The sequence below is a fragment of the Strigops habroptila genome, unplaced genomic scaffold, assembly GCF_004027225.2.
Source record: "Strigops habroptila isolate Jane unplaced genomic scaffold, bStrHab1.2.pri NW_022045584.1_ctg1, whole genome shotgun sequence".
Taxonomy (NCBI): Eukaryota; Metazoa; Chordata; class Aves; order Psittaciformes; family Psittacidae; genus Strigops; species Strigops habroptila.
In genome coordinates, this window is record NW_022651066.1 from 124,517 (window position 1) to 147,500 (window position 22,984).

Below are 22,984 nucleotides of genomic sequence, written 5' to 3' on the forward strand. Positions count from 1 at the left end.
CCCCTCCCCCCACCCCCAAATCCCCTCCCCCCCAACCCCACCCCCCACCGGACCCCCCCAAACCCCCCCCGTTGGCACCCAGTGGTCTGGACCCCCCCAGTGTGGGGTAACAGCGGCGACGCAGCGCGCCCCCTGCCGGCGCGGAGGACCCCCCGTCCCCATCCCCGTTAATACATGGCCCAGGCTGAGATTTGCGGGGGGGGGTCTTTATTTTTGGGGGGTCATCAGAGATCAAAGGTCAGGGGTGAGGGGCAGCCACAGGCTGTGGGGGCGGGTGCTGCGCAGCTCCAGCTCCACGTCAGCGTCGTGGGGGGGGGCGGCCAAAATGCCCCCCCCCGGGACCCACACTTGGGGGTCACCCCCAATTGAGCCCCAGTCGAGGTCCTAAAGGGGGGACACACACACACGTGGGTGTAATGGCGGGGGGGGGGTGCAGGGACCCCCCCGTGGGGGTGTGGGCTATGGAGGGGGGTACTCACCGTGTCCCCCCCGCAGAGCCAGAGCCCATCAAGGCGCTGCCGGGCCAAGAGCACCCCCGAGCCCGCGGCCCCCCCCGGCAGCACCGCCAACGCCCCCCCCGGCAGCCCCGCGGCCTCCAGTGCCTGTGGGGGGAACAGCGGGGTCATGGGGGGCACATGGGGGTCCCTGCACGCGTTATGTGGGGGTCCCCGGGGGCAATTGGGGGTCCCAGGGGGGCAAATGGGCATCTCTAAGGGGTCCTGGGGGGCAAATGGGGGTCAAGGGGGGCTTTGGGGGGGACATGGGGGTCTCTGAGGGGAATGCGGAGGTCCCGGGGGGCAAATGGGCATCAATGGGGGGTGCTGGGGAGCAAATGGGGGTCCTGGAGGGTTTGGGAGATACATGGGGGGTCCCATGGGGGCAATTGTGGGTGCTGGGGGCAGTTGGGGGGCCCATGGGGATGTCTCTATGGGGCACATGGGGGGGATCACACACACACGGGGGGTTACCCCGACCTTCTGCAGCCGCCGCGCGGCCTCCAGGCCGCCAGGGGGCGCCACCAGCACCAGGGCGTTGCCGAAAGCGAGCGCCGGGGGGAGGAGCTCGAGCGCGCGCCGCAGGGGGCGGGGCCCGCTCCAGGCCACGCCCACCACGCCCAGCGGCCGCCGCGTGACCAGGAACCGGCCCCCGGGTGCCTCCTGCCGGCGGGGGGGGGGGGGGGAGGGAGATACGTCACGACGTTAGTCACGCCCCCTCCCTCAGGCCACGCCCCCTCCCTCAGGCCACGCTCACCTTCACTGCCCCGCCCGCCAGCAGCGCGCGTGCGGCCCAGCGCAGCAGCGCCCCCTGCAGGAGCTCCTCGTCGCCGCCCGCGCCCCCCCGCAGCGCCTCCAGCGCCCCCTGCAGGACCCGGGCGCGCGTCGCCGCCTCCAGACGGGCCCATCTGCAATGAACGGGGGGGGGGGGACGACACAAAGGGGACATGAGGAGGGGACACCCGGGGCTGGGTTAAACCCCCCCGGGACCCCCATTCACACCATGGACCCCCCCAATGCGCTTTGAATCCCCCAATAACGTGCCCCCACCCCCCCCACCCCATCACTCACCCCGCAGCGACGCGTCGTGCGACCCCCACGGCTGCAGCGACGTCATCGGGGTCAAGGGTCACCTCAGGCCCCCCCGGGCTGGGGGCAGAAGGGGCAGGGTCAAAGGTCAGAGTGCACAAGCGGAGGGGGGGGATATGGGGGGGGGGTGTTGGTACCTGATGGGTTCATCCAATGGGGGCGCGGGGGGGGCCCAGGGGGGGCGCCCGAAGAGACGCAGCATCTGGGGGGGGCACAGGGGGGTGGGAGCAGGAACACACACACAGGGACACACTGACCCCCCCCCACGACCCCCCCATGACCCCCCCATGGACACCCTCAGGACCCACAACACCCCCCTGGCACCCCATTGAGCCACCCCCAGGACCCATTAAGGACCCCCTGGGACCCCCCCCAGACCCCATAGGCCCCCCCTGTGCCCCTCAAGACCCATTAAGGACCCCTCCATAGACCCCCCCCATTCACCTCCATGGCGCTGGCCCCCCCCCATGGCTGCGGCACCTCGAGCGCATTGATCCACACCAGCCCCATGGGCAGCCTGGGGGGGGGGGGGGGTAAAGGTCAGTGAGAGGTCACGGGGGGGGAACACACAAAAGGTGAAGGTCGGGTCAAGGTCACCTTTGGGCCGTGTCGAGGGCCAGGGGCAGGTCCTGGGCCCAGAGCGAGGCTGCGGCCGGGGGGGGGAGCCCCGAGAGCACGGAGAGAACTTCGGGTACGGAGCGGACGGGGAGGAGCCGGGGCTGGGGGCGACCAGAGAGACCCATAGAGACACCATAGAGATACCAGAGAGATCCAGAGAGCCACCATAGAGAGACCAGAGAGACCCAGAGAGCCACCATAGAGACACCAGAGAGGCCCATAGAGGTAACATAGAGATACCAGAGAGGCCCATAGAGGTACCATAGAGATACCAGAGAGGCCCATAGAGACCAGAGAGACCATAGAGATACCATAGAGACCCATAGAGAGCAGAGAGACCAGAAATGCCATAGAAACCACAGTAACCGCATAAAAACCAGAGAGACCATAGAGATACCATAGAGATGCCAGAGAGACCCACAGACACTCCATAGGGATACCATAGAGATCAGGAAGACCAGAAACACTGTAGAGACCACAAAGACCCATAGAGACACCATAGAAACCAGAGACACCAGAGAGACACCATAGAGACCCATAGAGACCCACAGAGACCGTAGAGAGACCCCCACGCAGCCCACAGAGACACACAGAAACCCATAGAGACCATAGAGACAATGTCCCCCCACATCCCCCCATCGCCCCCTCCTCACCTCGGTGCCCTCTCCCCACACGTGGGGGTTCGGGGGGTCCCCGCCCCACAGCGCCCCCTGCCGGGCCCGAAGCCGCCGCACCAGGGGGGGCACCAGCGCCTCCAGCACCACCAAGGTCTGCAATGGGGGGTCAGGGGCGCCCCAGAACACTGGGACCGCCCCATAGAGACCCCCCCCCATAGGGACCCCCAACACCAGGGACACCCCCCCATAACCTCAGGACCCCCCATAGGAACTTTGACAAGGGGCGGGGGCAGAGACACCTCCCCAGGATTCCCCATGGGAAGTGGGGCACATGGGGGGCAATGGGGCTCAATGGGGGACATAGGGACAATGGGGGGACATGGGGGGCAATGGGGAACAATGGGGACATGGTGGGCAACAGGGGGCAATGCCGGGTCAATAGGGGGCAATGGGGGGCCAAGGAGAACCCCAAAACCCTGGGACCCCCCATAGGGCCCCCCCCCAGGAGCAGGGGAGGGGCCGCAGGGACCTGCCCTGGGGGTGCAACCAAAGGCTCACCAGGGACAGGGGGGGCCCGGCCCCCCCCCCCCGCGATGGCGGTGGCCGCACTGTCCAGGTCAGCGGAGTCCAGGACGATGACGACGACAGGACCCCCCCGCGGGCCCCCCCGGAGGTACCGGCGCCCCCAGAGCCCCAGGGGGGGGTCCTATGGGGACAATGGGGACAGTGGGGTGTGGGATATAAGGTGTGGGTATGGGGCGTGGGTATGGGGTGTGGGATATGGGGCGTGGGTATGGGGCGTGGGATATGGGGAGTGGGATGTGGGGCGTGGGATGTGGGATGTGGGGTACATAGGGTATACAGAGTGTATGGGGTCTACAGGGTCTACGGGTTTATCTGTATGTTTATGGGGTCTATGGGTCTCTGTGTCTATGGGGTCTATGGATCTATGCGTCTATGGGTCTATGGGGTCTCTGTCTATGGGTCTCTGGCTCTCTGTGTGTATGGGGTCTATGGGTCTCTGTGTCTGTGGGTCTCTGTGTCTATGGGGTCTATGGGGTCTCTGTGTCTATGTGGTCTATGGATCTATGGGTCTCTGTGTCTATGGGGTCTATGGGGTCTCCGTGTCCCTGGCTCCGGTACCTCCGTATCCCCCAGCAGTGTGACCGCGCTGAGCCCGGGCAGGTCCCGCAGGGCCCGGTGCAGGGGGGGGGTCCCGGTCACCACATTGAGGACCCCGGGGGGCAGCGGCGCCCCCCCCCCGGCCCCCCCCAGCTCCGCCACCAGCAGCGGCAGCAGCGCGGCCGCGGCCCCCCCCCGGCGGCACCAGCACCAGCACCACGGCGCCGTTACCTGGGGGGGACACAAGGGACACCCCCTTGACCCCCCTGTGTCCCCCCCAACCCCGGCACTCCCCATGTTGCCCCCCCAAATACCTGGGACCCCCTTAACCCCTGGACCCCCCCAACTTGGCCACTATGGGGGGGTGACCCTGTGGCCCCCCCCCCATCATAGGGGTCCCCCGTAACACCCTGTCCCCCCCCCATTAGGGGGTCCCTCTACTCACCCATGGCCAGGAGGGGGCCCAGTGTCCCCATCAGCGCCCCCAGGGGGCAGGGACCCGCCACCACCACGGCCACCACCCCTGGGGACGGCAATGGGGGGGTCACGGGGGTCCCCAGGGAGTGGGGGGGTCCCCTTGCAGGGATCCCTATAGGGTGCGGGGGGTCCCATTAGGAGGGGTCCCCATAGGGCGGGGGTGTTCCATTGGGGGGATCCCTATAGTATGCGGGGGGTCCCATTGTGGGGGGGGTCACCATAGAGTGGGGGGTTCCATTGGGGGGGTCCCTATAGGTTGGGGTCTCCCTTTGGGGGGGATCCCCACAGAGTGAGGGGGTCCCACGGGGGGGATCCCTATAGGGTTGGGGGGCTCCCATTGGGGGGATCCCCATAGGGTTGGGATGTCCCATCGGGGGGGTCCCCATAGGGTGGGGGGGAATCCCATTGGGGGGATCCCCATAGGGTGGGAGGTTCCCATTGGGGGGTTCGCATAGGGTGTGGGGTTCCCCATAGGGTGTGGGGGTCCCATTGGGGGTTCCCCCTAGGGTGGGGGGGTCCCATTGGACGTATCCCTATAGGATTGGGGGGGGTCCCATTGGGGGGTTCCCCATAGGGTGTGGGGTTCCCATTGGGGGGTTCCCCATAGGGTGGGGGGGTTCCCATAGGTTGGGGGGTTCCCATTGGGGTTCCCCATAGGGTGGGGGTTCCCATTGGGGGTTCCCATAGGGTGGGGTCCCTGGGGCCGTGGGGGACGCACCGAGCGGGCTCCAGCCCCGCAGGCCGGGGGGGCCGCCCCGGGCTCCCGCCGCCGCCTCGCGCAGCGCCCGCAGCGCCCCCCCCCAGCTCCGCGCCGCCGCTTCGGGCCCGATCCTGCCCCGAGCCCAGCGCGGCCACAGCCCCCAGAGCGCCGGCCCCCCCCTGCAGCGCCCCCGCCAGCCTGGGGCAGTGGGGGGCAAGGGCATCAATGAGGGCAAGGGGGGGCAATAGGGAGCAATGGGGTCAATGGGGGGGCAATAGGGGGGCAATAGGGATCAATGGAGGTCAATGGGGGGGCAATAGGGATCAAAGGGGAGCAATAGGGGACAATAGGGAGGCAATAAGCATCAAGGGAGGTCAATGGGAGGGCAATAGGGATCAATAGGGGTCAAGAGGGATTAATAGGGGTCAATGGGGGGGCAATAGGGGTCAATGGGGGTCAACGGGGGAGCAATAGAGGTCAATGCAGAGCAATAGGGATTAATGGAGGTCTATAGGGAGGCAATAGAAATCAATGGGGGATTGATTAGGGGTCAATGGGGATCAATGGGGGACCATAGGGAGGCAATAAGCATCAATAGAGGTCAATGGGACAGCAATAGGGATCAATAGGGGCCAACAGGAATTAATAGGGGTCAATGGGGGGTCAATAGGGGGCAATAGGCATCAATAGGGGTCAATGGGGGGAAATGGGGCACAATGGGAGTCAATAAGGGGCAATAGGCATCAATAGGGATCAATGGGGGGCAGTGGGGGGCAGTGGGGGGCAATGGGGCGCAATGGGTCAGCACTCACCGCTCCAGGCTGTCCCCCCGCTGTGCCCCCCCCAGCCCCCCCCATGGCGCCGCCTTCGCCGCAGCCACCGCGGCCGCCACGTCCCCGACGTCCCCCCCCAGCACCGAGCACAGCGCCCGCCCTGGGGGCAACGGGGCGCTGAGCCCTGCCCCACACTGCGCCCCCCCACTGCGCCCCCCACTGACCCCCCCACTGACCCCCCATTGACCCCCCGTTACCCCCCATTTACCCCCCATTTCCTCCATTGATCCCCCATGACCCCCCATTGACCCCCCGTTACCCCCTATTGACCCCCCCATTTACCCCCATTGATCCCCCATGCCCCCCCTTGACCCCCATTTGCCCCCCTTTACCCCCATTTACCCACCTATTGTTGCCCATGACCCCTCCATTGACCCCTCCATTGACCCCCCCATTGACCCCCATTCACCCATTTGCCCCCCATTGATCCTCCACAACCCCCCCATTGACCCCACCACATTTATCCCCTGTTACACCCCATTGACCCCCCTTGACGCCCATTTACCCCCCATTGACCCCCCGTGAGCCCCCCGTTCACCCCCTATTTGCCCCCATGTGCCCCCCACGACCTCCCGTTGACCCCCCGCACCGGTGGCCGCGTCCCAGCCCTGCAGCCGCTCCCGGCCCGGCGGCTTCAGCCACGTCCCGGCCACGAAGTGCCCCAAAGCGCGGCCCTGGGCCTGCAGCCAGGCCTGGGGGGGGGCAGGGGGGACGTGACCCCCCCATAGCCCCCCCATGGACCCACATAACCCCCCCTATAACCCCCATGGGCCCTCCCAGTGACCCCTACAGCCCGGCCCCCCCAACTGGACTCTGACCTCGGCGTCACCATGTGCCCCCCCACATGGACCATGACCCCCCCCTACTGTGACCCCCCCCCAAGCCTCATGGGCCCTCCCGTTTCCCTCCCGCCAGCCCCATAGGACCCCCATAGCCCCCCATGGACTCCCCCAGTGTCCCCCCCCAGCCCCATAGGACCCACATAACCCCCCCATAACCCCTCATGGACCCCCCCAGTGTCCCCCCCCAGCCCCATAGGACCCACATAACCCCCCATAACCCCCCATGGACCCCCCCAGTGTCCCCCCCCAGCCCCATAGGACCCACATAACCCCCCATAACCCCTCATGGACCCCCCCAGTGTCCCCCCCCAGCCCCATAGGACCCACATAACCCCCCATAGCCCCCCCATACCCCCCCCAACCCCCCCTCACCTCCCCCGCCGCCCCTCCCCGCTCGGGCCCCTCCTCCATCGTCTCAAAGATCTCGGGGACCGGGGGGGGCCCGAGCGCCGCCATCGCCGCCGCCGCCACCACCGAGGTGACCTCCGGGCCGGACAGAGCGGCCACGGCGGAACCACAGAGACGAGGTAGGGGGACGCTCCTTCCCGCTGCAGTAGACCGGAACTGGAAGTGCCGGAGGGGCGGCGGGAAGGAGCGGCCGGTAACGGAGCGGCACCGGGGGGGTGTGTGTGCGTCTTAAAGGGGCCGGGGGGGGGTTAAAGGGACCCCCCCGTGGCCCCCCCCCCAGGCCATGGCGGACCCGTCGCTGCTCTCGGCCGGGCTGGAGGCGCCGGACGCGGCGGATGAGGCGCTGCGGCGGCTCCTGCTGCAGGTGGGACCGGGGGGGGGGCGCGCACCCCCGGGGGGGGGTCCCGGTGGTGACCGGTGTCACAGCGACTCCCCACCCCCCCGCCACCAACAGGCAACGCGGGAGGAGGACGAGGAGGAGCCCCCCCCCGCCGGGCCCTCCCGCGCTGTCACCCCCCAACCGGGTATGGGGTGGGGGGGGCAATGGGGGTTTGGGGGGGTCAGTGGGGCGGGGGGGATTTGGGGGGGTCCCCAATGGGGGGTCAATGAGGGTTGGGGGGGTCAATGGGGGTGTCAATGGGAGCTTGGGGGGTCCAATGGGGGCGTCAATGGGGGCTTGGAGGAGTCGATGAGGGTTTGGGGGGGTCCTTGGGGGGGTCAATGGGGGCTTGGGGGGGTCAATGGGGGTGTCAATGGGGGCTTGGGAGGTCCAATGGGGGGTCAGTGGGGGCTTGGGGGGTCAATGAGGGTTTGGGGGGGTCCTTGGGGGGGTCAGTGGGGGCTTGGGGGGGTCAATGAGTGTTTGGGGGGGTCCTTTGGGGGGTCAATGGGGGCTTGGGGGGGTGAAGGAGGGTTTGGAGGGCTCAATGGGGGTTTGGGGGATCCTTGGGGGGGTCCATGGGGGGGTTTTGCGGTGTCTCACCCCGTGCCCCCCCCCCAGGGCTGTGTGTGAAGACCCGCGCGGGGGGGGCCAAAGTGTTCCTCAACGTGTGTCACTCGCGGGAGGTGCCGCCCCCCCCCCCGCTGTCTCCCCCCGGGCTCTGGCGCCTCCTGCACGGCCCCGCGCCCCCCCCCCGGGGGGGGGTTCCGCATCCCCATGAGCCTGGGGGAGCCCCACGCGGAGCTGGACCAGGGTGAGCCCCCCCCCCGCACCCGAAACAACACCCCCAAATCCCCCCAGCTGCATCCTGACCCCCCCATTGCCCCCCGCAGGTGGCCGGGGCTGCACCGCGTACGACGTGGTGGTGAACTCGGGCTTCTTCCGCACCCTCCAGGTCAGGGGGGGTTCTGGGGGGAGTTTGTGGGCCCCGGGGGGGTTTTGGGGGGCTCTGACCCCCCCCCGTCCCTCCCCAGGCGGACCCCCTGTACCTGGAGTTCTTCCTGACCGTGGCCATGGAGGGGCTGTCGGAGAAGTACGGGGTGGAGCTGGAGCTCACTGGTGAGGGGGGGCCCTGGGGGGCACTGGGGGGGTAATGGGAGTCCCCATTGCCCCCCATTGCCGCCGTTGTCCCCCCCCCTAGACTGGCGTGTGCTGCAGAACCGCAAGTTCATGGGCTCCATCTCAGCCCAGAACATCCGGGCCCGGCCCCGGCCCCACATCCAGGAGCTGGAGGGGTGAGTGGGGACCCCCCATTGCCCCCCCCTCCCCACATTGGGGGGACCCCCCTGGGGACCCCCCCATCACCCCCTGATCTGTGTCCCCCCCTCCCATAGCCCATCACTGGAGCTGGTGCCACCCCCCAGGTAAGAGCCATGGGCCCAAGTGGGAACCCCCAATATTGGGCTCCCCCCATGTGACCTCCTCATCCCTCCCACAGCCCCCCCCCGGAGCCTCCCAAGTTCGTGGTGGTGGCCGAGCCCTCAGCTCAGCACCCAAAGGTGCTGCAGGCGCGGGTGCTCCTGCCCCATATTGTGAGTTGGGGGGGGATGGGGGGGTGTTGGGGGGGCACTTCGAGGGGGTTGGGGGTGTATAGGGAGTATGGGGGGGGCAGTTGGAGGGAGTTGGGGGAGGTATGGGGGGGTGTTGGGGGGGCACTTGGAGGGGGTTTGGGGGGGTTATGGGGCAGGGAGGGGGGTTTGGGGGGGCAATGGGAGGTGTTGGGCTGGGCTGGGGTCTGGGGGGCACTGGGGGGAGATGGGGGGGTTGTGGGGCACTAGGGGGGTGCTCTGACCACGCCCCCCCCTTTGGCCCCGCCCAGGAGGGGGCGGTTTCTCTGCAGCTCGGACTGAACCAAGAGCGGTTGGTGCTGGGGGGGGCCGGGGGGGGTCCCCCCCTCCTGCAGCTGGGGCTGCCCCTCCCCCCGGACCCCCCCCGCTGCCGCGCCCGCTTCCACCGCGGCACCAAGGTAACAGGCGCCATGGCAACCGCCCCCCCTTAGCTCCCCCTTAGCCCCCCCATTGCCCCCCATAGACCATACCCCCCCCTTTAAGCCCCACCCCCTTTAAGCCCCGTCCCCTCTGACCACTGTCCCCCCCCCAGGTCCTCACCGTGACGATGCCGCTGCAGTTGTGACCTTTGCCCTTTGCCCCCCCCCCACTTTTATACGCGCCCCCCCAATAAACCATCACATGTGTCCTCCCAGCCGCCAGGGGTCGCTCTGCTTGTGTGTGCCCCCCCGCCGCCTATTGCGCCCCCTGCTGGTCACCCTCAGCATCATTCCCCCCCCTTTCCCCATAGAGAGATAGAGGGATAAAGGGGGGGGCATAAGGGGAGGGCTCAGCCCATGGCGGGGGATTTAGAGCTGAGCTGGAGGCGGGGGGGGGGACAGCAACGGGCCAGGGAGGAAGAGGAGGAGGAGGAGGAGGAGGAGGACACTGGAGGTGCAGGGAGGGGGGGGCACCCAACATCTGGGGGGGCCAAGATGGAGCCCTGAGGCGCAATGCAGTTCAACAAGGAGGAGTTCCGGAGGGTGGTGGGGGCCGGGCTCGGCCGCCTGCACCGGTGAGTGATGGGGGGGGGGGGGGCCTTAGCGGGGGGGAGCCAGCGGTGAAAGGGGGGGTTTGGGGTCAGTTGTGCTGCCCCATAGACCCCTTATGTCCCTCCCCTTTCCTGCCCCCCCATTTCCTCTATTTCCTCGCTTTCCCCCCCCATTTCCTCCCCCCATTCCTCTCCCCCCCTATTTCTGCCCCATTTCCCCCCCCAATCCCCACCTATTTGACCCTGTATACGAAGCGATGTGGAGGGGGGGGGCTGCATATGCGTGTTCCCATATCCCCTCACTTTAACCCACATGTGGGTGTCGCAAATGCATGTTCACGCGTGTTCCCCCCCGCTTCCATGTGTCCCCCCCCCCCCCTTCCGGGGGCTCAGCCGGGGGATTTAGAGCTGTGGTTAATCCCTTGCTATGGGACAAGGGGGGGGGACGGGGGGACTTGGGGACACTGAGGGGGGGCTATAGGCGCTATAAGGGCTATAGGGGGGTGAATGAGCCCCCCCCATAACCCCCCCATCCCTTTCCCGCTCCCCAAAGGGTCCTCGAGCGGCGCCAGGATGATGCTGAAGGGCTGGAGCTGAGCTCGGGGCGGGGGGGGCCGGGAGGGGGGGAGGTTTTTGGGGGGGTGCCCCCCCCGCGCCCCCCCCCCGTGGTGGACTGCACGTGCTGGGGCCTGCCCCGGCGCTATGGGATCGCCCTGCTCTGCGCCGCCGGCTTCTGCATCAGTTTCGGCATCCGCTGCAACCTGGGGGTGGCCGTGGTCAGCATGGTCAATGGCGTACATGGGCAGGTAGGGGGCCGGGGGGGCCGCGGGGGGTCAGGGGACATGGGATGGGGGGGTTACGGGGGGGCTGTAAGGGGCTTATGGGGGTCTGGGGGGGTCAGGGGACATGGGGATGGGCAGATATAGGGGTATTAGGGGGGGATATGTGGGGCTGGGAAGGTCTGGGGGCTATGGGGATGTGGTATGAGGGGGATATGGGGGGTTATGGGGGTCTGGGGGCTCTGGGGACATGGTATGGGGGGCTATGGGGGGGGCCATAGGGAGTGAGGGGGGGCCATGGGGTCTGGGGGGGTCTGGGGACATGGGGATGGGCACGTGTGGGGGTTTATGGGGGTCTGGGGGATGTGGGAGGCAATGGGGGCATAGACAGTGGGGTGCATGGGCAGGTATAGGGGGGTTATTGGGGGCTGTAGGGGGCTGAGGGGGCACGGGCACAGGCAGGTATGGGAGGCTATGGGGCTATTGGTGCTTATGGGGACAAGGCAGAGGACAGTGGGGGGGCACAGGCAGCTCGGGGGGGGGGCTGTAGAGATTGGGGGGTGCCCTGATGCAGTGAAGCAGCTCCCGGGGGGGGTCCTCCCCTCTTCCCCCCCCCCCAGCGCCCCCAGTTCAACTGGGACCCCGAGACGGTGGGGATGATCCACGGCTCCTTCTTCTGGGGGTACATCGTGACCCAGATCCCAGGGGGCTTCATCGCCCAGAGGTTTGCTGCCAACAGGTAGGGGCGGGGCTTGCGCGGGGGGCGTGGCCCGAGAGGGGCGTGGCCACGAGGGGGCGTGGCCATTTGGGGCAGGAATTCCGCCGCCCCCATACCTTGAAGATAGTCCCCAATAACCCCCCAGTGCCTCCCAGTGCCTGTCAGTGAAGGAATTTTGCTCTTCCGAGTGTTTTAATGTCTTCAAGGGAGGGAATTCCCTGTTTACCTCGGTTTTAATGGCTTAAAGTGCAGGAATTCCACAGGAATTCCGTTCTTCGCTCCGTTTTAGCGCCTTGAAGTGAAGGATTTCCCTGTTTCCCAGTGCTTTAACGCCTTAAAGCAAGGCAGTTCTCCTTTTCTTGCCGTTTTAATAGGTTAAAGTGAAGGAATTCCCTTCTTCCCACCATTTTAACGCTTTAAAGTGAGGGAATTCCCTTTTCCCCACCGTTTTAATGCTCTAAAGCCAAGGAATTCCCTCCCTGCCGCTGGTTTAAGAGGGTGGGCGTGGACTGGGGGGGTGGGCGTGGCCGGAGGGGGCGTGTCCTCGCTAAGCCCCGCCCCCAGGGTGTTCGGGCTCGCCATCGTGGCCACGTCGCTGCTGAACATGCTGATCCCGGCGGCCGCGCGCACCCACGTGGGCTGCGTCGTCACCGTGCGCGTCATGCAGGGATTGGTGGAGGTGAGAGCGCGGCCGCAGCCCATTGGCTGCTGGGAGGGACGCGGCGGCGGGGTTAATGGGCGGGCGGCCAATCGGGTCCCTGTTGGCTGTCATGAGTTGGGTGTGGCAGCTTGAGGCTCCCTATTGGCTGTTCAAGGCAAGGCAGGGCAAGTAGTTGCTCCCTATTGGCTGTTGCAGTTCGGGTGGGGCCAGGAGGGGCTCTCTATTGGGCTGTTGCACATGGGGAAGGGGGGGTTGGGGCTCCCTATTGGCTGTCGCAGGTCAGGAGGGGCGGGTAGAGGCTCCCTATTGGCTGTTGCCGTCCCCCCCAGGGCGTGACGTACCCGGCCTGTCACGGCATCTGGAGCAAATGGGCCCCCCCATTGGAGCGGAGCCGCCTGGCGACCACGGCCTTCTGTGGTACCACGTGACCCCCGTCTGACCCCTGTGTGACCCCGTGTGACCCCATCTGACCCCAGTATGACCTCCGTGTGACCTCGTGTGATCCTGTGAGACCTCTGTGTGACCCCACCTGACCCGTGTGTGACCCCATGTGGCCCCGTGTGACTCCCACTTGACCCCGGGTGATCTCACAGGCCCCTGTATGACTCCTACGTGGTCTCTGTGACCTCTGTGTGACCTCATGTGACCCATACATGACCCCATGTGGCATCTGTGTAACCCCACATGACCTCTTTGTGACCCCCATGTGACCCCCTGGATGACCTCATATGACCTCTGTGTGACCCCATATGCCCTATGGCTGACCCCGTGTGACCCATAGATGACCCCACGTGACCCCCATGTCCCCCTAGGCTCATACGCGGGGGCTGTGGTGGCCATGCCCTTGGCCGGGCTCCTGGTGCAATACACGGGCTGGAGCTCCGTGTTCTATGTCTATGGTGAGTGCCCCCCAGTGCCCCCCATTGCCCCCCCCCCCGTGCCCCCCCAGTGCCCCCCAGTAACCCCAGTGCCCGCAGGCAGCTTTGGGGTGTGCTGGTACCTCTTCTGGGTGCTGGTGTCCTACGAGAGCCCAGCCCAACACCCAACCATCAGCCCCCAGGAGAGGAAGTACATCGAGGAGAGCATCGGGGAGGGCGCGGGGGGGCCCCTGCGGGTGAGCTGTGGGGCAAACGGGGGGCATGGGGGTAATGGGGCAATGGGGGTGATGGGGGCAATCAGGGTAAAGGGCTGGGGGGTAAAGGGGAGGGGGGTTCCTGGTAGCACTGGGGGCAGTGGGAGGCTCTGGGGGGCTTATGGGGCGTTACTGGGGGGGCCCTGGTGCACTTCTCCCCCCCCCTTTAGCTGCCCACCCCCTGGCGCCACTTCTTCACGTCCCCCCCCGTCTACGCCATCATCGTGGCCAACTTCTGCCGCAGTTGGACCTTCTACCTGCTGCTCATCAGCCAGCCCGCCTACTTCGAGGAGGTCTTCGGGCTCAACATCAGCCAGGTGGGACCCCCAACACTGCCCCATAGCATGGGGGGCACATATAGTGACCCCAATATGCCCTATTGCCCCAGCCCGGGCCTTAGTACCCAGGTCCTAGCGTCCCTCTCTCCCCAAGCACCAATTGCCCTGCTGGGTCCTAGTGCCCCTCTCCCCCTAAGTGCTGCCCCACCTGTGCCCCGTGGCGCTGGTCCCACAGGTGGGGCTGCTCTCGGCCCTGCCCCATCTGGTGATGACCATCGTGGTGCCCATCGGGGGCCAAGTGGCCGATTTCCTGCGCTCCAGGGGGATCATGTCCACCACCAACGTGAGGAAGATGATGAACTGTGGAGGTGAGGGGGGGGACAGGGCAGGGACATGGGGGAGAAAGAGAGGGCAATGGGGGGCAGGGTGGGACATAGGGCAGGGATATGCAGGGAACATAATGGGGACAGAGAGGGAGACATGGGGAGAATGTGATGGGGCCGGGGGGGGGATGTGGGGGGACATGAGAGAGGACATGGGGGGCACAGAGAGGGGTCCAAGGAGAGATCTTGGGGGTGACACAGGACAGAAGGGCCGCAGGGGCCATCGAGTCCCTGGATCCCCTGAGGAGGCTCTGGGGGTGCCCCTCCAGGTACGTGACCCCCCCTTTGCCCCCCAGGTTTCGGCATGGAGGCCACGCTGCTGCTGGTGGTGGGTTACTCGCACTCCCGCGCCGTCGCCATCTCCTTCCTCGTCCTGGCCGTGGGCTTCAGCGGCTTTGCCATCTCTGGTGAGGACAGGGATGGGGACACACAGGGGGGGACACACACGTCTGCGACCCCCCCCCTCACCCCACTTCCCCCCCCTGCTCCCAGGGTTCAACGTCAACCACTTGGACATCGCCCCCCGCTACGCCAGCGTCCTCATGGGGCTCTCCAATGGCGTGGGGACGCTCTCGGGGATGGTTTGTCCCCTCATCGTGGGGGCCCTCACCCGGCACAAGGTGGGGGGGGGACACTGGGGGCAGACGCAGGGTGGCGGGCACTAGGACCCAGCAGGGGAATAGGGATTTGGGGTGTCATTGGGACCCTTTGGGGGGTTATGGGGTGGGCACTAGGACCTGAGGGGGGGGGAATAGGGGGTGTGTGTGGGGATATTAGGAGCCATATGGAGGCGCTGGGGACCCTGATGAGGGTGTGGGGGCACTAGGACATGGGTGGAATAGGGATTGGGGTGTCTTGGGGACCCTTTGGGGGCAATGGGGGGGCAATAGAACCCAGAGGGGGGCATTTAGGACCCGGAGGCGGGCAATGGGTCCCATGGTGGGCACTAGGACCCGGGGGCCCCCCCCCTCTGTCCCCTCCCTCTCTTTTAACCGCGCGTCCCGATTGGCCGGCGTGGGTGCGCGGGCGCGCCGTGATTGGCTGTTCAGACGCGGGAGGAGTGGCAGTGGGTGTTCCTCATCGCGGCGCTCGTGCACTACGGGGGCGTGGCCTTCTACGCCGCGTTCGCCTCCGGGGAGCCGCAGTGGTGGGCGGAGCCTCCGCGCGAGGAGGCGGAGCCTCTGGCGCCGAGGGGCGGGGACAGCGACGGGGAGGGGGAGGAGGACGACGGAGAGGAGGGGGAGGAAGGAGGAGGCTTCGGGGTGGGGGGGGGACCCCCCGGAGGGCCCCCCTCGGGTTATGGGGCCACCGGAACCACCCCGGCCCCTGCGCCAGCCCCACGTGGGGATACCCCTGGGTGAGACACCCCAAACACCCCCCGGCACCCCCTTGGGACCACTGGAGATGCCCCGAGCCCCGTCAAGGATCTCCCGGGACCCCCCGACTCCCCGCAAGGACCCCCGGGACCCCCTCAGGGACCCACCAGGAGCACCAGAGACCTCCCCCGAGCCCTCAAAGACCCCCCTGGGAGCACTGGGACCCCCCCCAACCCCTCAGAGACCCCTCAGAGCCCCCTCAGAACCCCCCCAAGGCTGCCCCCTCCATCCTGTGTGTCCCCCCCGCTGTACATATATAAATACAGGGGGGGCTGCGGCCCCCGGATCAGCGCCTGGAGTCAGTGTGAAGCGTTGGGGGGACTGGGAGGCACTGGGGGGCACTGGGACTCACTGGGGGGTGCTGGGAGGGCACTGGGGGAGTCTCTGCAGGGTCCGGCGGGCTTTAGGACCCCGCGGAGGCACGGGCGGGCGCAAGCCCCGCCTCTCATCTCCATAAAAGACCACGAGTGGGCGTGGCCACATCACGGCGAGGCCACGCCCCCTCCCTGGCAGCCTAATAGCTTCGCTCCATTTTCCCGCCCTCCCTAAGAGCGTCACTTCCGCCCCTGGAGCGGCGACCCCGCGGCGCGGAGGGGGCGGAGCCTCTTCGTCGGGCGGGCGGCGGCGATGGCGGAGCCGCGGGTGCGGGGCCTGGGCCGGGCCGGGTCTGGGGGGGGCCGGGGGGGGGTCCATTGGGCTCCATTGGGCTCCATTGCGCTCCAGAGGGGTCTCGGTGCCGGGGGGGGGGGGTCGGGGTTTAGGGGGGGTCCGGTTGGGCGCGGCCACGTGGAGGCCTCGGGGCCCCCGGTGCTCCCCCCACCCCCGGTAACGCGGTGCCGGTGCCGCAGGTTCTGGTGATCGATGGGCGCGGGCACCTGCTGGGGCGGTTGGCGGCGATCGTGGCCAAGCAAGTGCTGCTAGGTGAGTGCGGGGCGCCCGGAGCGGGGACACCGGGGGTTGAACGGGGGTTAATGGGGTCTGACGGGGGTTTGGGGGGTTCTAATGGGTGTTAATGGGGCTTAACGTGGGGTTTGGGGGGGTCTAAGCGGGGTTAATGGGGCCTAACGGGGGTTTCGGGGGTTCTAATGGGGGTTAATGGGGTTCTAATGGGGGTTAATGGGGTTTGACGGGGGTTTAACAGGTTCTAATGGGGGTTAATGGGGTTCAGCGTGGGCTTCAGGGGGGTCCAACGGGCGTTATAGGGGTTTAACGGGGTTTAATGGGGTTTAATCTGGGTTTTGGGGGGTCTGTTGGCGGTTAATGGGGTCTACTGGGGGTTCATGGGGTTTTAACGGGGATTTAATGGGGTTTAGGGGGGGTTATGGAGGTTATAAGGAGCTCTAATAGGGGTTAATGGGGTCTGAGAGGGGTTTAAAGGTGTTTAACGTGGGTTTTGGGATGTCTAAGGGGGGTTAATGGGGTTTAAGGGGTTCTAATGGGGGTTAATGGGGTTTAATGTGGGGTTCGGGGGGGTCTAACAGGGGTTCAGGGGGGTGTAAGGGGGTTCCCGGGTGTTGGCCCCCCCTGGCGCAGGGATGACCCCTGGGTCCGGAGCCTCGCGGCCATGAGCGCGGCCTCATGCACCTCCAGCTGAGCGCCGGGGGGGGCCGGGGGGGGCGGCGGCAGCGCTGAGCCGCGACTGAGACTCTCCATGTCCCCCGCATTGCCCTTTGTATCGCCCCCCCAACATCCTCCCCATGCACTTGTCCCCTCATGTTACCATATATCCGCTCCATATGGTCCCATGTGTCCCGCCATGTCCCCCCCACATCCCTTTGCCCCCCCCCGTGCCCCCCCAGGCCGCCGCGTGGTCGTGGTTCGCTGCGAAGGCATCAACATCTCTGGCAACTTCTACCGCAACAAACGTGAGTGGCACGTTTTGGGGGGGGGGAAGGGGGAATTTTGGGGTTACCCCTCCTTAAACCTCCCCAAAACCCCCCTCCTGCATGAGGGGGGCTTTAACCCCCTTTTTTGCCCCCCCCAGTGAAGTTCTTGGCCTTCCTTCGCAAGCGCATGAACACCAACCCCTCCCGGGGGCCCTACCACTTCCGAGCCCCCAGCCGCATCTTCTGGCGCACAGTGAGAGGTGAGGACCTTGGGGGGGGGCCACAGGGACCACCCCCCAGCCTTTGAGGACCCCCCTGGCTTTGGGGGAACCCCCTAAACCTTCTCTTTTTGTGGGCCCCGCCCCCCAGGGATGCTGCCCCATAAGACCAAGCGGGGGCAGGCGGCGCTCGAGAGGCTGAAGGTGTTCGATGGGATCCCCCCCCCGTATGACAAGGTGAGGGGGGGGGGCCTGAATGAGCCCCCCCAAATCAAGATGGGAGACCCCAAAATCAACCCAGGGCCCCCCCCCCCAATTCCTCTCTGGGACCCTTTTGAGCCACATAGAACCCCCAAAATCCTTCTAGTTCCTCCTTTCCCAGCCCTGTGACCCCCCCAACTCCCTGTGGGACCCACCGCCAGAATCCCCCTAAGTGCCCATAGGAGCCCCCCAACCCCATGGGACTCCTAAATCCCGCCCCCCCGTGTCAATGATGCTCATTTACCTACATTGTTCGATGGTTGCTGAGAGAAACTTCAGCACTGAGACACTGGTGCTACCCTTGACACCCCCAAAACCCCCCCTTAACCCCTTTGCCCCCCCCCCCAGATCCCCCCTTTCATACTGTGTCCCCCCCCAGCGCAAGCGCATGGTGGTTCCGGCTGCGCTCAAGATCATCCGCCTCAAACCCACTCGCAAGGTAAAGCTTTAAGGGGGAGGGGAAGGGTTTTGGGGACCCCCCCCATGGTTTTGGGGTCCCCTTTGACCCCCCCACCCCCCCCAGTTTGCCTACCTGGGCCGCTTGGCACATGAAGTGGGCTGGAAGTACCAAGCGGTGACGGCGGCGCTGGAGGAGAAGAGGAAGGAGAAGGCGAAGCTGCGCTACAACAAGAAGAAGAAGTTGATGGTAAAGGAAAGAGGCACCCCGAAACCCATGGGGGTACCCTAGAAATGAGCAGAGCACCCCAAAATACGGGGGGCACCCCATAAAATGGAGGGAGGCACTAAATGGGTAAAAAGGGGCTTTGAAAGGAGTGGGTTTGGGCTTGCTTTGAAGCCACAACAGTGGGATTGGGGATGGGGGTTTTGGGGAGGGATCCCCTGAAAAATGGGGGGGGCAGGGAGGGGTCTAAAGGGGGGGGTTACCCCAAAAGGACCCCCTTTAGTATGTGTGTCTCCCCCCTTTTGTTGCAGAGCCTGCGGCGTCGGGCTGAGCGCAACGTGGAGGCGAAGACAGCGCCGTTCACAGCAGTGCTGAGGCAGCATGGGCTGCTCCTGTGAATAAAGGGGGGGCTGGTTTGGACTGGTTTCAACTGGTTTGAACTGGTTTGGACTGATTTGGTGATGTCCTTTGTCCATTGAAGCTTTTCCCCATTGAGCTGTTTGTTCCCTGGTCTGAACCAGAGCCCGAGTCCTGTGGTTTGAGGGTCCCTAAAGGCAAATGTTGGGGCTCAGCCATGGAGACCAAGCCCCACATGTTGGGGGCTGGACCCCCAGCTCATGGGGGGCTCCAGCAGAGCTCACGTCCTGCATGTGGCTGCTCCAAAGCCAGGTTCAGAGCTTAGACCCCAAGTCCCGCGTCTGGAAGCCTGGACATAGAGTGACCCGTTGGGGCTTAGAAACAGCCCAAGTGCTGCCTTTTGGCTGCTCAGCACCAGAACCCCCTTTGAGGGCTCAAACCCACCCTCCATTGACCAGTTTTGGGGCTCACAGAGACCAAGGCCTGAGTTGGGGGGGGGGTTTGACACCAGAGTCATTGGCTTAACACAAAACTACACCAAGTCCTGCGTTTTGGGGCTAAAAAGGCCGGATTTAGGGCTCAGAAATGGACAAACCCTTCCTTTGGGGGCACACAAGGAGCACAAACGCTGTGGGTTGTGGGGGGGGGGACGCAGGGACGCAGCAGCCGCGGTCACAGGGGGCGGTGTTCCCCCCCGCCCCCCTTCCCCGCTCATTTGGTTCGTTCCGCCGCTGCCACAGGGGCCGCTCCGGGCTCGCCCAAGTGAGGCGCGGGGGGGGCACCGGGGGGCGGTGTTTTGGTGCTCGGGACCCGGGGCTGGGCTAGAGCCCGAGTCCTTCAGGCTCGATGAGGCGGGGCTGAGGCAGCAAAGGGAGCTGGAGACGGACACGAGCTGCAGCCGCAATGGAGCTGGAGCCAAAACTGAACTGGAGAGGTCCCGGAGCGGTGGCTGAAGGAAACGGGGACCTGAACGAACCGAATCGAACCCCGAAACCCAAACCCAAGTCACACAAGCAAGAGCAAAACCACCCCCAAAGCGAACCCAAAAGGAGCGGCCTTCGCCCGAACAGGGACTTGAACCCTGGACCCTCAGATTAAAAGTCTGATGCTCTGCCGACTGAGCTATCCGGGCTCTTAGATCGAGGTCCTCCGGTGCCGCCCCATGGGCTGGCGCTTGGCGCAAGCAGCGGAGAGGGGGAAAAACACCCCAAAAGATGCTTTTTGAGGTGATTTTAAAGGCATTTCAGGTGGAAAACACACCGTGAAGGGAAAGAGGTGCGGACCTGAGTGAGAACCGCAACGCCGCGCCCCTGCCTCTCCTGCCCGACCCCGCCTCTCTACTATGGACCAATGGGATGGCGGCGGGTTCGAAGAGCTGCCAATCAGCGGCCAGGGAAAGGAGCCCCGGGGTGGGCGAGCGGCGGGAAAGGTCTGAGGTACCGGATGCGCTGTAGAACTCCGGGAGGAGGGAGCCCCGACCCGCGTAAAAACCCCTTTAACAGGTAAAAAACGTTTAAACGCCTGTGTTTGAGGGAACTGGTACCGAATTCAGTGAGTATTTCGCTGAATAGAGAGACTTAGACCTAGACAGGGCTACAAGGGTTCTTAAACTAGTATTTCACTGCGTATAGAGAGTATAGATTGTGTATAGAGAACATGGAGATAAGGAAGCTGCAACAAGAGGACCAGATGTCTTCTCTTAAACCAATGGAGGTTTCTCCTGGTGATAAGGCCTGAGAAATGGGTAAACTGCTGCGAAAAACCCGCTCGAGGAGCTTCTCAGGGTCATAAATCAGCCCAAAAAGAACATGGATTTAATGGGAAAGACTAAACACACATTCTGATATCCTTAACTAATGGATTCCTGTAACAGGTTAAAGTGAGTGGGGGGATTTCTCCCCAGACAACCACCACGACCCTCAGAAACCACTCCTGGAATTCACAGCGACTGTGACACAGCCCTATCCACACACACGAATAAAGATAACTGGGTGGGCATAATGAATAGGTCTATAATGAAGATACACAAGCTGTAAACTGTCTTTTCCCGGCGTGTGAGATAGGCGGAGCGATCCCCATGTATTCGGTACCGGAATAAAGCCCTATGGGGTTCTAACCCGTCGTTCTGGATGGAGTTCGGTGACCGAACGATGCCTTTACCCGCCGGCCCCTCTCTGTAATCCCCGCGGTGCCGCAGCAATGAGGCGGCTCTAAACCGCGCTCTGCTATTGGCCAGGAGACAGTGGCGTCTATTGGTTCTATGTGGTAGCCAATCAGAAGGAGCCGTTTAGATCCACGAGAAGGTATAAGTAGGCGGAGGGCGGCGGCGCGCTTGCAGTCTGCGCGGCAGAGCGACCATGTCGAGCCGCGGGAAACAGGGTGGGAAAACCCGCGCTAAAGCTAAGTCGCGGTCGTCCCGCGCTGGTCTCCAGTTCCCTGTTGGGCGTGTTCATCGTCTCCTTCGCAAGGGGAACTACGCGGAGCGGGTGGGCGCCGGCGCTCCGGTGTATTTAGCCGCCGTTATGGAGTATCTGACGGCCGAGATCCTGGAGCTGGCGGGGAATGCGGCTCGGGATAACAAGAAGACGCGGATCATCCCCCGGCACTTGCAGTTGGCAGTGCGTAACGATGAGGAGCTCAACAAGCTGCTGGGCGGTGTCACGATCGCCCAGGGCGGCGTCTTGCCCAACATCCAGGCGGTGCTGTTGCCTAAGAAGAGTGACAGCCACAAGGCCAAGGGCAAGTGAGGGGCGGGCGGGGAGCCTCGAGGGGTTTTATCCCGGTTTGTGGCTTCATTTCTCCTTTCTATAACCCAAAGGCTCTTTTCAGAGCCACCCACCGCATCAAGAGAAGGGCTGGAGAAGCGTTGAAGCACACCGTAAATCCTAGTTATGCAAATAGAGGCTCCAATCCGCGCTCGCCCATTGGCTAGGGCAGCCCCACTGCAGCTTTAAGAGCCACTAAAGCGGCTCCAAACCCCGCACGGTGATTGGCCGTGGATATACTCGCCTCAGCCAATGAACGCGCGCAGTTTGGATCCGGCGAGAGAGAGACCAGAACGGAATGTACCGAGCACTGCTCCGCACCATCCGTAAACAGGAGAAAACGCGTCCCGGCTCGCTTCTGCTGTAGGCAAATTGTAAGTGAAGAGCAAAACAAAAGGCTGTGGGGTAGATTTCCCTCCCAAACACGGTTTAAAGCATCCACCAATGAAGAATTTACATTCAAACTTTAACTTCCTTTATTAAAGCGTAGAAGCAGTACAGATAAACACTAAAGACAGACAAAGCACTCCGCGGGCCGAAACGCAACCAAACACCGCTCCCACCCACCCTGCCAATGACTGGTCCAAGCCTCAAACACAGGATTTATATAGTACCTGTTGCAGACCAGAGGGAAAACCGCGCTTCGCCTCGCCTGCGCGCGGACCACCCCTTCCCCGTGACGTTCGCGCTCATCCAATCAGGGCGCAGCAACTGTTTGAAGGGGAAAGCGGCCGCGCAAGTGACGTGACCGGGGCTGGCTGCGGGCGGCCGGGAAAGAGCGTTTTTCGTTAAAAAGCAGGAGAATTATCAGTTTTAAAGACAGCTTTGAAGTGCCTGGCGCCCCCTACGCGGTACACAAAGGGCTCAGCTCCCTAAACCTCACAGGAAAGGGTAACGCAGTGGTATCAGCTCTTCCGGATGAAGTGGGTGGCTCTGAAAAGAGCCGTTGGGTTGAAGCTGCACCGAGCGCGGCCGCATTACTTGGAGCTGGTGTATTTGGTGACAGCCTTCGTGCCCTCGGAGACGGCGTGCTTGGCCAGCTCCCCAGGCAGCAGGAGCCTCACAGCGGTCTGGATCTCCCTCGAGGTGATGGTAGAGCGCTTGTTGTAGTGCGCCAGGCGAGACGCTTCGCCGGCGATGCGCTCGAAGATGTCATTGACGAAAGAGTTCATGATGCCCATGGCTTTAGAAGAAATACCAGTGTCCGGGTGAACCTGTTTCAGCACCTTGTACACGTAGATAGAGTAACTCTCCTTCCTGCTGCGCCGCCGCTTCTTATCACCTTTCTTCTGGGTCTTTGTCACTGCCTTCTTAGACCCCTTCTTAGGGGCAGGCGCAGATTTGGCGGGCTCTGGCATGGCACCCCAAATGCAATCCCTCACAACGCAGTGACCAGAAAGCGCCGACGGCGCCGCCTTTATAGCGGCGATA

General features: G+C 64.6%; 6 protein-coding genes and 1 non-coding gene across 7 annotated transcripts; 4 read left to right on the forward strand and 3 right to left on the reverse strand.

Annotated features, from left to right (window-relative positions):
* Positions 1 to 195: 195 nt before the first annotated feature.
* On the reverse strand, positions 196 to 7,485 carry ALDH16A1 (aldehyde dehydrogenase 16 family member A1). The gene is given in 19 exon segments (XM_030474338.1): positions 196 to 384; positions 480 to 602; positions 975 to 1,157; positions 1,252 to 1,402; positions 1,566 to 1,643; positions 1,721 to 1,785; positions 2,028 to 2,100; positions 2,181 to 2,302; positions 2,642 to 2,667; positions 2,855 to 2,971; positions 3,377 to 3,524; positions 3,962 to 4,127; positions 4,129 to 4,171; positions 4,386 to 4,463; positions 5,136 to 5,392; positions 5,930 to 6,050; positions 6,540 to 6,642; positions 7,165 to 7,356; positions 7,459 to 7,485. Coding segments are annotated over 19 exon segments (2,226 nt in total). The 3' UTR covers positions 196 to 231.
* PIH1D1 (PIH1 domain containing 1) lies at positions 7,358 to 9,844 on the forward strand. Its single transcript, XM_030474355.1, is given in 10 exon segments — positions 7,358 to 7,564; positions 7,655 to 7,724; positions 8,201 to 8,322; positions 8,324 to 8,393; positions 8,473 to 8,534; positions 8,614 to 8,698; positions 8,781 to 8,874; positions 9,078 to 9,171; positions 9,459 to 9,605; positions 9,740 to 9,844. Coding segments are annotated over 10 exon segments (858 nt in total). The 5' UTR covers positions 7,358 to 7,483; the 3' UTR covers positions 9,773 to 9,844.
* A 295-nt stretch (positions 9,845 to 10,139) lies between these two features.
* Positions 10,140 to 15,795, forward strand: SLC17A7 (solute carrier family 17 member 7). The gene is made up of 12 exons (XM_030474339.1): positions 10,140 to 10,201; positions 10,731 to 10,983; positions 11,577 to 11,695; positions 12,239 to 12,353; positions 12,665 to 12,752; positions 13,148 to 13,234; positions 13,313 to 13,449; positions 13,638 to 13,784; positions 13,981 to 14,113; positions 14,425 to 14,535; positions 14,621 to 14,748; positions 15,178 to 15,795. The coding sequence occupies exons 1-12, from the start codon at positions 10,140 to 10,142 to the stop codon at positions 15,487 to 15,489; spliced, it is 1,692 nt and encodes a 563-aa protein (XP_030330199.1). The 3' UTR covers positions 15,490 to 15,795.
* A 240-nt stretch (positions 15,796 to 16,035) lies between these two features.
* On the forward strand, positions 16,036 to 18,886 carry RPL13A (ribosomal protein L13a). Its single transcript, XM_030474356.2, has 8 exons — positions 16,036 to 16,146; positions 16,353 to 16,425; positions 17,304 to 17,369; positions 17,489 to 17,590; positions 17,700 to 17,785; positions 18,189 to 18,248; positions 18,333 to 18,455; positions 18,743 to 18,886. Exons 1-8 carry the CDS (start codon positions 16,132 to 16,134, stop codon positions 18,827 to 18,829), a joined length of 612 nt encoding a protein of 203 aa, XP_030330216.1. The 5' UTR covers positions 16,036 to 16,131; the 3' UTR covers positions 18,830 to 18,886.
* A 961-nt stretch (positions 18,887 to 19,847) lies between these two features.
* Positions 19,848 to 19,920, reverse strand: TRNAK-UUU. Its single transcript has one exon. It is a non-coding gene; the product is annotated as a tRNA-Lys (tRNA).
* A 1,210-nt stretch (positions 19,921 to 21,130) lies between these two features.
* LOC115602913 (histone H2A-IV-like) lies at positions 21,131 to 21,624 on the forward strand. The gene has a single exon (XM_030474358.1). The coding sequence runs from the start codon at positions 21,146 to 21,148 to the stop codon at positions 21,533 to 21,535; it is 390 nt and encodes a 129-aa protein (XP_030330218.1). The 5' UTR covers positions 21,131 to 21,145; the 3' UTR covers positions 21,536 to 21,624.
* Positions 21,625 to 22,005: 381 nt separating this feature from the next.
* LOC115602914 (histone H2B 5-like) lies at positions 22,006 to 22,938 on the reverse strand. Its single transcript, XM_030474359.1, has one exon. It carries the CDS (start codon positions 22,909 to 22,911, stop codon positions 22,531 to 22,533), a length of 381 nt encoding a protein of 126 aa, XP_030330219.1. The 5' UTR covers positions 22,912 to 22,938; the 3' UTR covers positions 22,006 to 22,530.
* Between the last annotated feature and the right edge of the window lie 46 nt (positions 22,939 to 22,984).

Bases quoted from the DNA above. Each gene is read 5' to 3' on its own strand.
- SLC17A7 (XM_030474339.1), top strand. From the start codon at position 10,140: ATGCAGTTCAACAAGGAGGAGTTCCGGAGGGTGGTGGGGGCCGGGCTC. The intron at 10,202-10,730 runs GTGAGTGATGGG...CGCTCCCCAAAG, and splicing joins GGGCTCGGCCGCCTGCACCG to GGTCCTCGAGCGGCGCCAGG. The intron at 11,696-12,238 runs GTAGGGGCGGGG...CCCCGCCCCCAG, and splicing joins CAGAGGTTTGCTGCCAACAG to GGTGTTCGGGCTCGCCATCG.
- RPL13A (XM_030474356.2), top strand. The intron at 17,591-17,699 runs GTGAGGACCTTG...CCCGCCCCCCAG, and splicing joins CTTCTGGCGCACAGTGAGAG to GGATGCTGCCCCATAAGACC. The intron at 18,249-18,332 runs GTAAAGCTTTAA...CACCCCCCCCAG, and splicing joins GCCTCAAACCCACTCGCAAG to TTTGCCTACCTGGGCCGCTT.
- LOC115602913 (XM_030474358.1), top strand. From the start codon at position 21,146: ATGTCGAGCCGCGGGAAACAGGGTGGGAAAACCCGCGCTAAAGCTAAG.
- LOC115602914 (XM_030474359.1), bottom strand. From the start codon at position 22,911: ATGCCAGAGCCCGCCAAATCTGCGCCTGCCCCTAAGAAGGGGTCTAAG.